This window comes from Saccopteryx bilineata, chromosome 2 (genome assembly GCF_036850765.1).
Source record: "Saccopteryx bilineata isolate mSacBil1 chromosome 2, mSacBil1_pri_phased_curated, whole genome shotgun sequence".
NCBI classification, from domain to species: domain Eukaryota; kingdom Metazoa; phylum Chordata; class Mammalia; order Chiroptera; family Emballonuridae; genus Saccopteryx; species Saccopteryx bilineata.
This window is the reverse complement of record NC_089491.1, coordinates 186,413,398-186,430,427: the sequence shown is the minus strand read 5'-3', so window position 1 is coordinate 186,430,427 and position 17,030 is coordinate 186,413,398. Positions and strand designations below refer to the sequence as shown.

The window sequence follows — 17,030 nt, the reverse complement described above, 5'->3', positions numbered from 1 at the left end:
CGCTAGCTATTGACCGGGAAGGAGCATGCTGGGTGTTTATGGGGTGGTGGACATAATCTACACTGTTATATGGGTGTGGTCTACATGTGCACAAGTGCTAAGTCATTGACTAGACTGGAATATCAGTGCAGTAACCTTTTTATAAAGTGTAAAATTTCAACTTAAAAAAATGCTGGGATCAAAAATGGTCTGGATAGAGTAGAAATGGTTCAAAATTAAATATGAGACCACAAAAACAACTAAATGCAAACCTAATTGGAGAGAAAACAGTAACACACACCTGATATGTAGACCTCAGCTGGCATTTTTAACACTGACTGTGATAACAAGTTATCACTTGCATTCTTCCTCTCTTGGTTCTTTTGGTTTAGGCTACACAGGTGCCAGTTGACAGGCATGAGCAAAGTTTCACAGCCCTACCCTCTACTATTTAAAATATGTAGTTAAGATCAGCGAACCACAGATGTTAAGACCAGGCAAGATTCCTTGTTTTCCAGAGGAGGGAATGGAGGCAAAGGAGTTGAAAGGCCTTCCCACAGTCATTTATCACTCAAAAGAGCCAAGCCTACCAATGGTGGTGAAAAGAAACACAGTCCTGGCTTCAGTGGAACTTTTGGAATAATGGTCTCTTTCATTATTAGCACTATTTACTACTGTGAACCCAGTAACAAAAGGGTAAAGCTATAACATTTATTGCGTGTCTTCATGGACTAGGCACTGTCTAGGCGCCTCACACCTAGCATTCCTAATCCATTCCCACACCTGTGCATGATTAAGTACTAGTACTTGAATTCAAAGATAAGAAAAATTTTTAAAAGAGGGAGGTTAAATGACTTTCTATTAGTCACCAGTGCAGAACTGAAACCTACATCTTTTTCACTCCAAAATCCATGCTCTCCCATGCCTTGCTGATCCCTGAATATTGTTGCTTTTTTAAAAATCAATAATCACAGAACTGTGTTTTTAGCTATTAGATATAATGTCCTTTAATTATGTTGGTCTCATCAAATTTGTACATAGAGTACTATTATCAGATATTTGCCAGCCTCCTAGAATTTCTCTATTTAGAAGTTAAATAGATAACTATTTAATATAAGAAGTTAAATAGCATTAAATGAAAATTTTTATCTTGTTTTTCTTCATAAGTTTAAGACAGAAAAATTTTGATCATTTTGTTCACTTCTACTGTGATTTTGACAAAGAAACAGAATGAAAAAGAAAACAGTCCAAATGAAGAAAATCTAAAAAGCTGTGAAAAGACCCACTGGGCCTTTTTATTAAAAATAAAGAAAAAAAATATCCAATTAGTTTCAAATATGATAGTCATGACTCTGTAATTTTTTGTTTTTTTCAAGGCTATATATCCCCACCTACATAGCTCTGTAACTGATCCAGTCTGTTTTGATAGAAAGTTTTTTTCTATTCTCTTTTGCATACTTAATTTGTGATTTTATTTCCTACTTCCTCTTTGAACCAGGAATTATGTGGAAGAGGTTTTTAAATTTTCTAATAATTAGAGGATTTAAAAAAATTTTTTATTATTTATTCTTTGTTTGAAAGTTAAAAAAACTGGGAAATTTCGCAAAGTTTATCTTATGCGAAGTATATGATTAATTTCTGTATTATTTGAGTATAAGAAAAATTGTATAGTTTATTGTATTTTTTCAAATCACTTGTATCTTTTCGGCAATTATATACTTGAATGCCAAATTCTGAAAAAACATTAATAATATTCCACAATTAAAATGTTTTCATTAATATCTCCTTGTATTCCTGGGATTTTGCTATATATAGTGGCTGCCATATTGTGGGGTTTTTTTATTAATTTTAATGGGGTGACATTGATAAATTAGGGTACATATGTTTAGAGAAAACATCTCTAGGTTATTTTGACATTTGATTATGCTGCATTCCCATCACCCAAAGTCCAATTGTCTTCCGTCACCTCTAACTGGTTTTCTTTGTGCCCCTCCACTCCCCAACCTCCTTCCCATTCTCCCCCCCCCACCCTGTAACCCCCACGCTCTTGTCCATGTCTCTGAGTCTCATTTTTATGTCCCACCTATGTATGAAATCATATAGTTCTTAGTTTATTCTGATTTACTTCTTTCGCTCAGTATAATATTATCAAGGTCCATCCATGTTGTTGTAAATGATCCAATGTCATCATTTCTTATGGCTGAGTAGTATTCTATAGTATATATGTACCAAAGCTTTTTAATCCATTCATCTACTGATGGACACTTGGGCTGTTTCCAGATCTTCGCTATTGTGAACAACGCTGCCATAAACATGGGGATGCATTTCTTCTTTTCAAACAGTGCTATGGTGTTCTTGGGTATATTCCTAAAAGTGGTATAGCTAGGTCAAAAGGCAGTTCGATTTTTAAATTTTTGAGGAATCTCCATACTGTTTTCCACAGTGGCTGCACCAGTCTGTATTCCAGCCAGCAGTGCAGGAGAGTTCCCTTTTCTCCACATCCTCGCCAGCACTTATTATGTGTTGTTTTGTTGGTAAGTGCCATTTTGACTGGTTTTCATTTGCACTTCTCCAATGATTAGTGATATTGAGCATTTTTCATATGCCTATTGGCCATCGGTATGTCCTCTTTGGAGAAGTGTTTATTCATTTCTTTGGCCCATTTTTTGATTGGATTTTTTTGTCTTCTTGGTATTGAGTTTTACAAATTCTTTATAAATTTTGGTTATTAACCCCTTATCAGACGTATTGTCAAATATGTTCTCCCATTGTGTAGTTTGTCTTTTTATTCTGTTCTTATTGTCTTTAGCTGTGCAGAAGCTTTTTAGTTTTATATAGTCCCAGTTGTTTATCCTGTCTTTTATTTCACTTGCCCGTGGAGATAAATCAGCAAATATATTGCTGCAAGAGATGTCAGAAAGCTTACTGCCTATGTTTTTTTCCAAGATACTTATAGTTTTACAGCTTACATTTAAGTCTTTTATCCATTTTGAGTTTATTTTTTGTGAATGGTGTAAGTTGGTGGTCTAGTTTCATTTTTTTACAGATAGCTGTTCAATTTTCCCAACACCATTTGTTGAAGAGGCTGTCTTTACTCCAATGTATGCTCTTACCTCCTTTCTCAAATATCAGTTGTCCATAGAACTGTGGGTTTATTTCTGGGTTCTCAGTTCTGTTCCATTGATCTATATGCCTGTTCTTATGCCAGTAACAGGCTGTTTTGAGTACAATTGCCTTGTAGTATAACTTGATATCAGGAAATGTGATGCCTCCCACTTTATTTGTCCTTTTCAAGATTGCTGAGGCTATTCGTGTTCTCTTTTGGTTCCATATAAATTTTTGGAATATGTGTTCTATATCTTTGAAGTAAGTCATTGGTATTTTAATCGCATTGAATTTATAAATTGCTTTGGGTAATATAGACATTTTATTGATGTTTATTTTTCCTAATCATGAGCATGGTATATGCTTCCACCAGTTTTTATCTTCCTTGATTTCTTTTATCAATATTTTATAATATTCCAAGTACAATTCTTTAATCTCCCTGGTTAAATTTATTCCTAGGTACTTTATTTTTTTGGTTGCAATGGTGAAGGGGATTGCTTCCTTAATTTCTCTTTCTGACAGTTCATTGTTAGTGTATAAAAATGCCTCTGATTTCTGAGTATTAATCTTATATCCTGCCACCTTGCTGAATTCATTTATCAGGTCTAGTAGTTTTTTAACTAAGACTTTAGGGTTTTTTATATACAATGTCAGATCATCTGCAAATAATGATAGTTTTACTTCTTTTTTTCCAATTTGGATGCCTTTTATTTCTTTTTCTTGTCTGATAGCTGTAGCTAAGACTTCCAGAAGTATGTTGAATAAGAGTGGTGAAAGGGGGCACCCCTTCCTTGTTCCTGATCTTAAGGGGATTGCTTTTAATTTTTGCCCATTGAGTATGATGTTGGCTGTGTGTTTGTCATAGATGGCCTTTATCATGTGGAGGTATGTTCCCTGTATTCCCACTTTGCTGAGAGTTTTGATCATGACTGGATGCTGGATTTTATCAATTGCTTTTTCTGCATCTATTGAAATTATCATGTGGTTTTTCTCCTTCCTTTTGTTTATGTGATGAATTACATTGATTGATTTGCAAATATTGTACCAGCCTTGCCTCCCAAGAATAAATCACACTTGATCATGGTGTATGATTTTTTTTCATATATTGCTGGATCCGGTTTGCTAATATTTTGTTGAGGATTTCAGCATCTAAATTCATCAGGGATATTGGCCTATAATTTTTTTTCTTTGTGTTGCCTTTGCCTGGTTTTGGAATCAGAATTATACTCGCCTCATAAAAGGAGCTTGGAAGTCTTCCTTCCTCTTGAATTTTTTGAAATAGCTTGAGAAGGATAGGAGTTAGTTCTTCTTTGAATATTTGGTAGAATTCACTTGTGAAGCCATCAGGTCCAGGATTTTTCTTTTTTGGGAGTTTTTTGATAACTGTTTCAATCTCATTTGTTGTAATTGGTCTGTTTAGGTTTTCTGATTCTTCCAGATTAATTTTTGGAAGATTATATGTTTCAAGGAATTTGTCCATTTCATCTAGGTTGTCTAGTTTTTTGGCATACAGTTCTTCATAGTATTTTCTTACAATATTTTGTATTTCTGTTTTATCAGTTGTTATCTCTCCACTCTCATTTCTAATTTTATTTATTTGAGTTCTCTCTCTTTTTTTCTTGATGAGTCTGGTTAAAGGTTCATCGATCTTGTTTACCTTTTCAAAGAACCAGCTCCTGGTTTTATTGATCCTCTGTATTGTTTCTTTAGCCTCTATGTCATTTATTTCTGCTCTGATGTTTATTATTTCCTTCCTTCTACTACCCCTGGGCTTTACTTGCTGTTCTTTTTTTAGTTCTTTTAGATGCAGGGTCAAGTTGCTTATTTGACCTTTTTCTAGCTTCTTGAGGTATGCCTGTAATGCTATGAACTTCCCTCTCAGGACTGCTTTTGCTGTGTCCCATAAATTTTGAGTTGATATATTCTCGTTATTGTTCATTTCTAGGAATTTTTAATTTCTTCTTTGATCTCGTTAACCCATTCATTATTTAATAACATGCTATTTAGTTTCCAAGTGTTTGAGTAATTTTCAGTTTTTCTGTTGTGGTTGATTTCTAGTTTCATGCCATTGTAATCAGAGAAAGTGCTCGATATGATTTCTAACTTCTTAAATTTGTTGAGACTGCTTTTGTGCTCTAACATGTGGTCTATCCTAGAGAATTTACCATGAGCACTTGAAAAGAATATATATTCTGCTCCTTTAGGGTGAAAGGTTCTGAAGATATCTATTAAATCAAGTTGATCTAGTATGTCCTTTAAGTCTGCTGTTTCTTTGTTAATTTTCTTTCTTGAGAATCTATCTAGTGATGTTAGTGGGGTATTGAAATCCCCTACTATTATAGTATTGCTGTTGATCTCGCCCTTTATATCCATCAAAGTCTGCTTTATATATTTAGGTGCTCCTATATTAGGTGCATAGATGTTTATAATGGCTATATCTTCCTATTGGATTGCTCCCTTATCATTATGTAGTGACCTTCTTTATCCTTTACTGTAGTCTTTGTTTTAAAGTCCATTTTGTCTAAGTATTGTTACCTCAGCTTTTTTTTTTTGTTTCCATTTGCATAAAATTTTTTTTCCATCCTTTTATCTTCAGTCTACGTGCATCTTTTGTTTTGAGGTGTGTCTCTTGTAGACAGCATATGTATGGGTCCTGTTTTCTTATCCACACAGATACCCTATGTTGTTTGATTGGATCATTTGATCCATTTACATTTAAGGTTATTATTGATATATAGTTGTTTATTGCCATTTTATTCTTTAAAATTGTATTCCTCTTTTGCTGTATTCTTTTTCTCCTTTGATCTGTTTACAACAGGCCCCTTAGCATTTCTTGCAGCTGTGGTTTGGTTGTAGTAAATTTCTTGAGGTTTTTTTTTTTTTTTTTTTTTTTGTCTGGAAAGCTTTTTATTTGTCCTTCAATTTTAAACGATAGCCTTGCTGGATAAAAAAGTCTTGGTTGTAGGCTCTTGTTCTGCATTACTTTGAATATATCTTGCCATTCCCTTCTGGCCTCAAGTGTTTCTGTTGAGAAGTCGAAAGTCATCCTTATGGGGGCTCCTTTGTAGGTGATAGTCTTTTTTTCTCTAACAGCTTTTAATATTTTCTCTTTATCACTTAGCTTTGGTATTTTAATTATGATGTGTCTTGGTGTAGGTTTCTTTGGGTTTCTTTTTAGTGAAGTTCTCTGTGCTTCTTGAACTTGTGAGGTGTTTTCCTGCCTTAATTGAGGGAAGTTTTTAGCTATGATATGTTGAACAAAGTCTCTATCCCTTGTTCTATCTTTTCTTTAGGAACCCCTATAATGCGGATGTTATTTCTCTTCATGTTGTCACAGAGCTCTCTTAGAGTTTCTTCAGACTTTTTGAGTCTCTTTTCTTTTTTCTGCTCTGCTTCCATGCCTTTATTTATCTTGTCCTCTAACTCACTGATTCAATTCTCAGCTTTATCCATTCTGCTTTTAATTCCTTCCACTGTGTTCTTCATTTCTGATATTGTATTTTCATTTCTGACTGATTCTTTTTTATTATTTCAATGTCTTTTTTTATATTTGCTATCTCTTTATTTAGGTGTTCATAATGACCATCTATTGTTGTTTTAATATCTTTAAGCATCCTAACAGTCTTTATTTTAAACTCTGCATCTGGTAATTTGGTTATATCTGACTCATTCAGGTCCTTTTCTGGGGATTTCTCTTGATTCATTTGTGTTGCATTTCTCTGCCTTCTCATTTTGTCTGTGTAAAAGAAGGTTTTGGCCACTGGAGTCTACTGAGTGTGGCCTCTGTGTTCCCTAGGTGTGGTCTCACTGCAGGCCCGCCACCCCCTCTGCTGCTGCCTAGGATGTTCAGGTATGGGCGTCGCCGGTGCCTGCCCACTGGGGCTGTTGCTGTGGTTTCTGCCTCTCCTTCATGGGAGTGGCTATGATCACGTGCTCGGGTGTACAAGCCTTGGTGGCCTTGGCCTTAGCCTTCGCCCTGCCCCCACGGGCGGCATTATGCTCAGCCCTAAGGACAGCGGTGAGCACCTTTGCTCAGCTGTGGGTCTCCACCTGATTCTGGGCTTTCACCCGGCCCTTGCAGGAGGAGCCCCCTCACAGGAGGTCTGCAAGCCTTGGCTCCACAGACCAGGCAGGACTGCATGCCCATGCTCAGTAGCAGGACTCTGCTTGTTCTGGGCTTTTGGCTCCACCCCCAAGGGAGGAGCCAGCCCCAAAGTCAGGCTGCAAGCCTCAGTTCTGTGAGTGGGACAAAGCTGTGCTCCTGTGCCCTTGCTCAAGGGCAGGTCTCTGCCCCTTCCGGATTCCTGCCCTTCCCTCACAGGCTGGATTGCAGGCTGCCTGTAGCTGGGCTTGACCACTTTTGCACACCACCTCCTCCCCAGCTGGGCAAGACTGAGCTCACACCTGGGCCTCAGTGGTGGCCAGCCAGCTTCCACCCTTACCGACAGAACCGCGTTTCCACATCCCACTGCCACCCGCCCTTGGGTGATCCCTCAGCCATGTAGGTGGGGGTGCTGCAGCTCAGACCCTAAGACTCACTACTGTAGTCCCAAATGCTCCCTCCTTCTAAGCAACTCTGCTCTGAGTGCCGCAGGAGAGCTTGTTTGGCTGGTGTCCTGCTTCCCTTTGCTGGTATTGCTGTTTCCAGGGGAAATATTCACTTCAGATTTGGGGAGTGAATCGTCCCAGGGGTTAGGGTGGCTGTCTCTCAAAATGTTTCTCTCTGTGCCTCCTAGATTACACTCTTTTCCCATTGCTCCAGTCCTCTCCTTTCTCTCCATCCCTCGGGGCCCCAGGTGGGTGGTTGTGAGAGAGGTTTTCTGCACGGTCCCTTTAAGAAAAATCCTGGGTCTGAGAAATCAGTCTCTTTCTCACAAACTGTATCCTGTCTTGTTTCCAGCTAAATACTGTCCATACGCCTCTTCTAGGCTCTGGGCTGCAGGCTGGGGCTTTGTTCCTGGGACTCAGGACCCTCCCCTTTCCCTAAACTCACTTCCTGCCATGCGAGTCTCTCCTGGCTGCATTCGTTCTGGGGAGCTGGGCAGCCCTCTCTGTGTTTCCACTTTCCCTACCAGTCTCAGTGTGGCTTCTTCAGTGTTCCTTGGTTGCAGAGTCCTCTTAGTTTAGTCCAAAGTTGGTTTTTCCAGATGATGGTTCTTATAAGTAGTTTGTAATCCACTTTGGTTCTGGGAGGTGGAAGTTGGTACGTCTGTCTACTCCATCGCCATCTTGTCTTACCCCATATTGTTTATTAATGTTTATGATTTATATACAATTTGTTCATTAACTTTACCTCATTACTTTTTTCCTCTTTGACCTTATTAATGCTTTTATCCTTGAGTTACACTTTAGTTGATATTAATGCTCAGTTCTATTTTATCCCTTTTGCCTTTGCTTAGTATATGTTTGTCTTGCCTTAATTTTCAATATTTCTTTGTAATTTTGTTTCTGTGTGTTTATAGAAATACCTTATGTCTGGGTTTTATATTATAATGCCAGTTCATCTTTTGATAGGAGAATTTAGTCAATACCTAGTAATTATGAAGCCCTACATACTTGGTTTCATGATTTCTATGTAATTTTTGTTTGCTATTCTTTGTTTTTCATTTTAGTTTCACTTTTTCTAATTTCTTTATTACACTCTTCATTGTTAATACTATTTTTTGCCTGACTGGTTGTGGCATAGTGGATAGAGCATTGACTTGGAATGTCATTGACCTGGACTGTCAAGGTCACCAGTTAGAAATCTGAGTTCTCTGGCTGGATCCTGAGGTCACCAGCTTTAGCCCAAGGTTGCTGGTTTGAGCAGAGTTGTCAGCTTGAGCCTGAGGTCACCAGTTTAATCCCTGGTCAAGGCATGTATGAGAAATAATCAATGCCCAACTAATTAAAGCAATGAGTTGATGCCTCTCTCTTTTCCTTCTTCCCTCTCTCTCCTTTCCTCTTTCTCTCTCTCTAAAAATAATTACAGTGGTCCCTCTTGTATTATGGGGTTATTTTCCAGAACCCCCTGCGATAGGCAAAAATCCACTTATAGGCTTTATAAACCCTCCCTACACTCTTATAAACCTTTCTCACACTGTTATTAACCTTTCCCACACTTATTTTGTTTATTTTACCACAAAAATAATTAAAATAATAAATATATAAAAATACCTATATACCGCAATATCCCACAATATAGTGAAAAACTTATGATATAAAATCAGATATATATTTATAGAATTTTAAAGTCCACGATATGGTGAGCCTGCAAAAAGTGAACCACGATACGGTGAGGGATGACTGTAAATGATAGGATATCCTGGGTTTGATCCCTGGTCAGGGCACTCATAAGAAGTGACCATTTGCTTCTCTTCTCCTCCCCCTTCTCTCCCTCTTCCCCTCTTGCAGCCCATGGCTGGGTTGGTATGAGCATCAGCCCCAGACCGATTTGTCAGGTGGATCCCTATCAGGGGGCATGTGAGAGTCTGTCTCTCTATCTCTCCTCTTTTCACTTAAAAAAATTTAAATGATACCATTTTTCACTCTACTAGTAGATTTACTTATCACATTTGGCTATTACTAAATTTGGGTTTCTAATATATAACAATTTGGAAAACTAATTTAAACAAATTCCATAATCCCTATGCCACAGTACCTTCTCCTTCACAATTCCTCTCATGCCCAATTACTAGTAGAGCTTTAGTTTTCCCTGTATTGCACTCCCCCTGCCTTTGCCTATGCACATGGACACCCCTACATGTGCACCTCATTGTTGAGAAAGTAGGAAATTTTCACTTCAAGCTTTTATCAGGGATGTCCTTACAATTTCCTTTTTTGTTTAAACAAGGCTTATTACAAATTCTCAGTCATGTTAATGTCATATCATCCATTTATATTTAATTATCACTGTTTCCTACAGCTCTTATTTTTCCAAATTCTGAAAGTTATCTTATGATTTACTCTTATTTGGATAGAATAGTGTCTATATATTTTCTAAGATAGATTCCTAGGGCAGCAACACACTGAATCCTTACTAGTCCCAAAATGTCATTCTTTTGCATTAAATTATATCATGGCTGGGTATAGAATTTTTGGGTCTTATTCTTATGTTCTCAGTAGTGCTTTGCCATTCCATCATCTTGAGTTGGAGTATAATTTATAAGTCAGATTCAATCACCACCATTAAATGATATTGGGGGGGGTTCCTGAATGTTTATAGGATTGTCTCTTTACCTTTGAAATAGTTTAGTAATTTTACAAGGCTATGTTCAATTTCATTTAGACTCTTTACCTTAAAATAAATTTTTTATTTTTTTTTTAATTATTATTTTTCTTATCTGTTACTCTCTGCAATACATTTTCTCCTTCTGAATGAAGTCATATTTGCATGAGAGGCCTCTTGGATCTGTTATTCAAATCTTCTTTTTGTTTATAGTTTCTAGTTTTTTATTTCTGTGACATTTCTTCCTTTTCTCACAACATCAGTTTGGTTCTTGGCAGTGATTGTTCTGTATAACATATTTTAAACTCTATGTATCAAATTTATTTTTAGCTTTTATTCTAGAAAGTCATCCTTTTCTCTGTAACTGAATTTCTTTCAGTTAGTTAACTTTTGTAAAACGTATCTTTTACCTTCTCCATTGACTCTGCCAATGGTTAGTGATAGCATGGACTCACATTCTACTTTCTGTGTTCCAGAATATTCAATACATTTCTGCTGATTCAGTTGTTCTCACTCATGAGCATGGTTGGGTTTTATGCTAACCCTCTCCTTCAAACTGCACTACCAAAGCTTTGTCTGAGGTGGGAGTTTTCAGCCATGGCAGACACATCATGGGTGCATCTCAAGCTTCTCACCTGCCTCCAAAAGGAACAAGCCATACAGGCTGGAGTCCGCAAGGGGATCCCTGATCTCCTAAGTGATGTTTTTATAAATATCTATGCATTAAAGTTCACTCTTTGTGTTGTAAAGTTCCATGAGTTTTGACAAAAGCATAGTGTTATATCAGTGTCATATTATAGAATAATTTTACCACCCTAAAATATCCTCTGTGCTTCATGGGCTCAACCCTCCTGCCCCTAAACCCTTCATTATGTCTTTGGAGATACTTTTGGTGTAATAATGGCCAGGACAGTCAAGATAAGTTAACATCACCTCCATTGCCTTTGGCAGACAGTCTGTGGATGAGTAATCACCCTACATCAGGCTGGACACATATATGTGTCCTACTTACAGAGTTGTAGAACAGGTAAAATCCAGAGAGTCTCCCATAAATACAGTGTTGGGATGGACCATTCAACAGACATTCTTTCTAAGCACTGTGGTAAATTGAATTATTGTCCCCATCTCCTAATCTTTCCTTGTATCCACTTGGCTGTGTAACTTTATAGTTCCTCTTATTAAAGATGGAATGTCTTTCTCCAGCCTTTGACTGGGAGCTTGACCATGTGACTTGCTTTAGCCAATAAGAGGTTAGCAGACACTAACCTGGGCTGCCCACTGACCCACCAGAGTAGGATGAGACACATAGAAGAGAACTACCATTAGGGTCTGAGTGTTTGTGTCCCCCTAAAATTCATATGTGGACATACTATTTCTTTAGGTGGTAGTATTAGGAGGTGGTTAGGTCATGAGTGTAAAGTTTTCATGAATGAGGTTGATGCCCTTATAAAAGAGCTCCCTTGTCCCTTCTACCATGTGAGGACACAAGAAAAGACTACTAACTGTATATGAACTAGGAAGCTCTCAGCAGTCCTGGAATCTACTGGCCCCATTATCTTATAATTCCAAGCCTCTAGAACTACAAGAAATATATATATGTTGTTTGTTAACTGGTCAGTTTATGGTATTTGGTTATGATAGCCCAAACAAACTAGTACAGCTACCCCAGCTGACCTGCCCTAGTGACCCACAAACTATGAGAAATAAATGCTTTTTGTTTCATGCCACTGAGATTAATGTAGCAACAGCTAATCGATACAGGCACAGTATTTATTTAGATGGGACAGCTCTGAAAACATCAAAATAAAATGAAAGCCTCAACAGAGTAAGTTCTCCCTCTTAAGAATTTTCAGTCTGATCACTACTAACAAATGTGTAGTCTTTTAAATAAAAGAGTGTGGTTGTGGTTCTTTTGTATTTAAAAACTGACCAAACAGTGAAGGCATCTTAAACACTGAACCTTTGAAAGGTTTTCATGAGCCCAGAAACTGTGGCTGAATTTAATGTGCCAAAGGACATGAGCTGCTGCTTCAATGTGGTTCCTTCTCAGTGCACGTTGATAAGACCAGATAAGTCGGTGTACTGGATATGAGTTAATTATGTCATACCAGTACTTCTATTATTGCTGTTCAAAGAGAGCAGAGTTTCAACACAAATCTTCTCCTGTGGTAACCCCCAATGGAGCTTTTGTTTTCCTTTCCGCTCTCTTGCAAAACTCTCCCCACCACCCACCCATCTAAACCAAAAAGTACATCGAATAGATTTCTATTCTTTCTAGAAACATCTTGTCTTTGCATTTAAACACTTGAAACCTTTGGATAAGTGTGTTTAAACTTGTTCTATTTTGCTTAAAAAATGCTTTCATGAATAGAAGAGCAGAAAAATAACATTATTTTCAACTGAGATGGCAAATTTATAATAAATAAATACTCCATAAAGGATGATACACAGTTGACCCTTGAACAATGCAAGGGTCTAGGGTACCAACCACCCACACAGTTGAAAATTTGTGTATAACTTAAATCAGCCCTCTGAATATGTGGATTCTCAACCACCATTTGATCCTTGAACAACATGGGTTTGAGCAGCAAGAGCCAATTTTTAAAAATCCACATATAAGTTGACCTGTGAAGTTCAAACCTACACTGTTCAAGGGTCAACTGTGTGGTTGACCTTTAATTATAAGCCACAAATCTCCTCTCTGTACTGGAGGTGTACGAGTCAGAGCAATGCTTCTTAACCTTGGCTGTGTTAACATCAGAAGGGCATGCAGAGATTTTCAAAACCTGATGCCCAGGCCACTTCTTGGACCAATGACATCAGATATTCTGGGGATGGAACCCAGCAACAGTCTGTCCTAAAGTTCCCCAGATGATTTCCTCATGGAGCAGAGGAAAACTACTGACCTAGAGAAATGACCTAATTGACAACAGTACATGCTAGGGCTAAGCTGATAGTTCAGTCAAGGGCTAAGCAGGAAACAGCAGCCACTCCATTTGTTTTATACGATGGGAGTTCACACCTCTGCAGGTGAGCTTCACAGAGAGCACCAACGAGTGAATGCTGGTACCACCGGTAAACCTGAACGCACACTGTGACTGCAGCTCAGGGAGGCCTGGGCGTGTGGCTCAGCGGCTGTCCCCTGGGAGCTGTAGCCACAAAGGAGAGATACAAAACAGGGAGAGAAAGGGGAGAAATAATAACCCACTCTCCCTTTGTCCTTCCCTCTGCTAGAGTGTGGCCTGCAGTGGTTCCCACCAGCCAAGACCAACATGCCCACCAGAAAGCAGTGCAGGCAATGAAGCCACAGGGTCGGCCTCCAGTGATACAAAGCTCTGGAGAAGGCATTGAAAGGGATGTGGAGGACAAAAAATATAAATCATCACAACAGCTAAGTTTTCTGAACCAAAACCAATAGAGAGTGTGCCGAGGACTGAACATGATGTCCAAATGTAACTTTATAAAATGCTTCACAAAACATAAGTTGAAAATAATTATGAATTTAAAGACTCATCTTAATAAAAAAAAAAAAAAACATATTTTATGACATTGGGATTGTTTCAGAAAGTGCAACATTACTGGTTATGACCCTTTAAACTTTATCCTTCAGTCACCATTGATTTAAAAATACTGTTTAAAAGTGTTTTTCTGCCCAACACTGTACTGTATTAGATATATTGTAGAAATCAAAGAAGCGGGATCTGTTCTTAAAAGATCAGAAAGCCTGGTGGAAAATAAAGACAAGTTAGCAAATATGATCTTTTTTCAGCCCAGAGTAGTATGTATCACTTTGGGGACATTTTCACTCCAAACTCCAACGACATGGTTCTGATGTCAGCTGGAACCTCACTGTGCCCTGCCCAGGCTGGACCAAGTGTGGTACATCTTCATTCTGGCCACGGTTGGGGTTCAATTCCAGGTTCCCCCAGCGGAGATGTGGCAGAACTTTCTTTCCTCTGTGGTCATGAGGCTGTACGCAGACATGTCCAGAGCTTCCTGTAGTTTTTCTTCCAGCCTCATGAGGACAACCAACCCACACGCATGGATGTCTGAGAGAGGGCCAGTGAGAGAGGACCCTGAGGAGGCTGGAGAGTGAGTTCTTGAGGCCAGCTCCACCCCTGCCACACTGACCAGTCCAGTTTGGTCCCATTTGACTAAAGCTGGACTGAGCTGAATTTCTGCCACAGGAATCAATAGCATTCTAACTCACACAGGAAAAAAATGTCAATAAACTTGGAAGAGTGGTCTGATAGAGCCACACACAGGGGGCTATGGATTTTGGAGTGGCTTGCCTAACGCAGCCCAAAGGGTCAGGCCAGGTTGCCTAAACAGTGTAGGGCCCAGATCTTCATGAGAGGTAATGGCACTATAATTAGGGCATTTTCCAAAGCAACTCTCAAACTTAAACACCTACAGGGGCCTGCGGGTAACTTACATGAGGGAAGCGGGCCAATTGGGAGATCGTAAGAGTGGTGAGGACTCTGGCAAGCTGGAGAGCATCCGCTGTGCCTAACGGGGCTGCCAAAGCTCTCTCTAGTCAACTGTCAACCAATCAGACTGTATCAGTTAGGGACGATTTTAAGAAAATCCAGAAATGTTTTGTATAATTTATACACAATAAAATACACTCTTTTTGGCGTGTAGGTGCCTAAAGTACTACATCCAACAGCAGAATCATGATAGAAAAGAAGGAACGCCCTTTGTTTTTATCCCTCTAGTTTTGATGTTTCCAGAATGTCCTGTAAAGCAGTGGTCCCCAACCTTTTTTGGGCCACGGACTGGTTTAATCTCCTCCCACTACACCTCCCAGCTTCAGGTTAGCATTTTACTTTCACATGTGACAGGATCCATGTCCTGGGGAGGAGCTGAGCAAGGAGAACCTCGCTGCTCCATTACAGACCCTGGCCAGTGAAGCAAACCACACTGCAGGGGGCGCTCAGCAGCCCTGGCCACACCTCACAAGAAAGCAGCAAGACTTTCTTCACCTGGCATCTCTCTGATCATTCTAAAAATATTTTCATGCACTGGCCTTTAGGGTGGGATGGATAAATGTATCACGTGACCGAGACAAGCATCAAGGGGTGAGTCTTAGATGGATATAACAGAGGAAATCTGGTCATTTTTTAAAAATAAAACATTGTTCAGGCTTAAATATAAATAAAACGGAAATAATGTAAGTTATTTATTCTTTCTCTGTGGACTGGTACCAAATGGCCCATGGACCGGTACCGGTCTGTGGCCCAGGGGTTGGGGACCACTTCTATAAAGGGAATCAGACAATATCTAACCTTCTATGTCTGGCTTCTCTCATTTACCAAAACGAACTGAGATTATTTTTGTTGTTGTGTAACCTATAGTAATTTGTTCCTTTTTATTGCTGAGCATGGCTGTAGCACAGTTTACTCACTGTTTGCCTCCAGTTTGGGGCAACTTTCTTCACCTGTACTAGGCTCATCTCTACGCTGTGGGGATTTAGCAGGGAAAGAGAAACAGATGTCAATGGAGCTCAGGTTCTGAAGGGAGAAAACTAATAACATAAATAATACATATATGCGAAGATGACAATTACAGAAATATAAAAAAATGTACATTATAATGCAAATATGTATTTTGTATACAATATATAATCCAGCATTAAATCCAGGAGTATAGAGTGAAACAGCAGGACTCAGGGTAGTGAGGTGTCAGGGGTCGCTCTCTTAGGCGAGTTGGCAAGGAGCCTACCTAAGATGGCATCACACTCAATCCTAACAGAAGAGAGGGAGCAGGGAAGAGTACTGTAGACACCAGGGAAGAGCCATCCAGATGCAGATGACAGGGGCAGAAGGCCTATGTGCACCAAGAGAAGGTCCCTGAGGTCCCAAGGAAGTAAGGGAAAATGGTAGGAGGTGAGGGCAGGCAGGTGGAAGGACAGGTCATAGGATCCTCTGAGGCCGTGGTTTTATTTTTATTTTTCTTTATAAATTTTTATTAATGTTAATGGGGTGACATCAATAAATCAGGGTACATATATTCAAAGAAAACATGTCCAGATTATCTTGTCATTCACGTATATTGCATACCCATCGCCCAAAGTCAGATTGTCCTCTGTAACCTTTTATCTAGTTTTCTTTGTGCCCCTCCCCCTCTCCTCCTTCCCTCCTGCGCCCCCCCTCCTCCCCACCCCCAGTAACCACCACACTTTTGTCCATGTCTCTTAGTCTCGTTTTTATGTCCCACCAATGAATGGAATCATGTAGTTCTTGTTTTTTTCTGATTTACTAATTTCACTCTGTATAATGTTATCAAGATCCCACCATTTTGTTGTAAATGATCCGATGTCATCATTTCTTATGGCTGAGTAGTATTCCATAGTGTATATGTACCACATCTTCTTTATCCAGTCTTCTATTGAAGGGCTTTTTGGTTGTTTCCATGTTTTGGCCACTGTGAACAATGCTGCAATGAACATGGGGCTGAATGTGTCTTTACGTATCAATGTTTCTGAGTTTTTGGGGTATATACCCAGTAGAGGAATTGCTGGGTCATAAGGTAGTTCTATTTTCAGTTTTTTGAGGAACCACCATACTTTCTTCCATAATGGTTGCACTACTTTACAGTCCCACCAACAGTGATTGAGAGTTCCTTTTTCTCCACAGCCTCTCCAGCATTTGCTATTACCTGTCTTGTTGATAATAGCTAATCCAACAGGTGTGAGGTGGTATCGCATTTACTTTTGATTTGCATTTCTCTAATAATT

General features: G+C 39.0%; 1 protein-coding gene across 1 annotated transcript in view; it reads left to right on the top strand.

The window, feature by feature from the left end:
- The window catches only part of TEX26 (testis expressed 26), a 57,172-nt gene extending 42,368 nt beyond the window's left edge, over positions 1 to 14,804 (top strand). Inside the window, 2 exon segments of the mRNA XM_066254423.1 lie at positions 6,881 to 6,934; positions 14,708 to 14,804. Of these exon segments, the coding sequence (XP_066110520.1) occupies positions 6,881 to 6,934; positions 14,708 to 14,804 (151 nt within the window).
- The last annotated feature ends 2,226 nt before the right edge of the window (positions 14,805 to 17,030 follow it).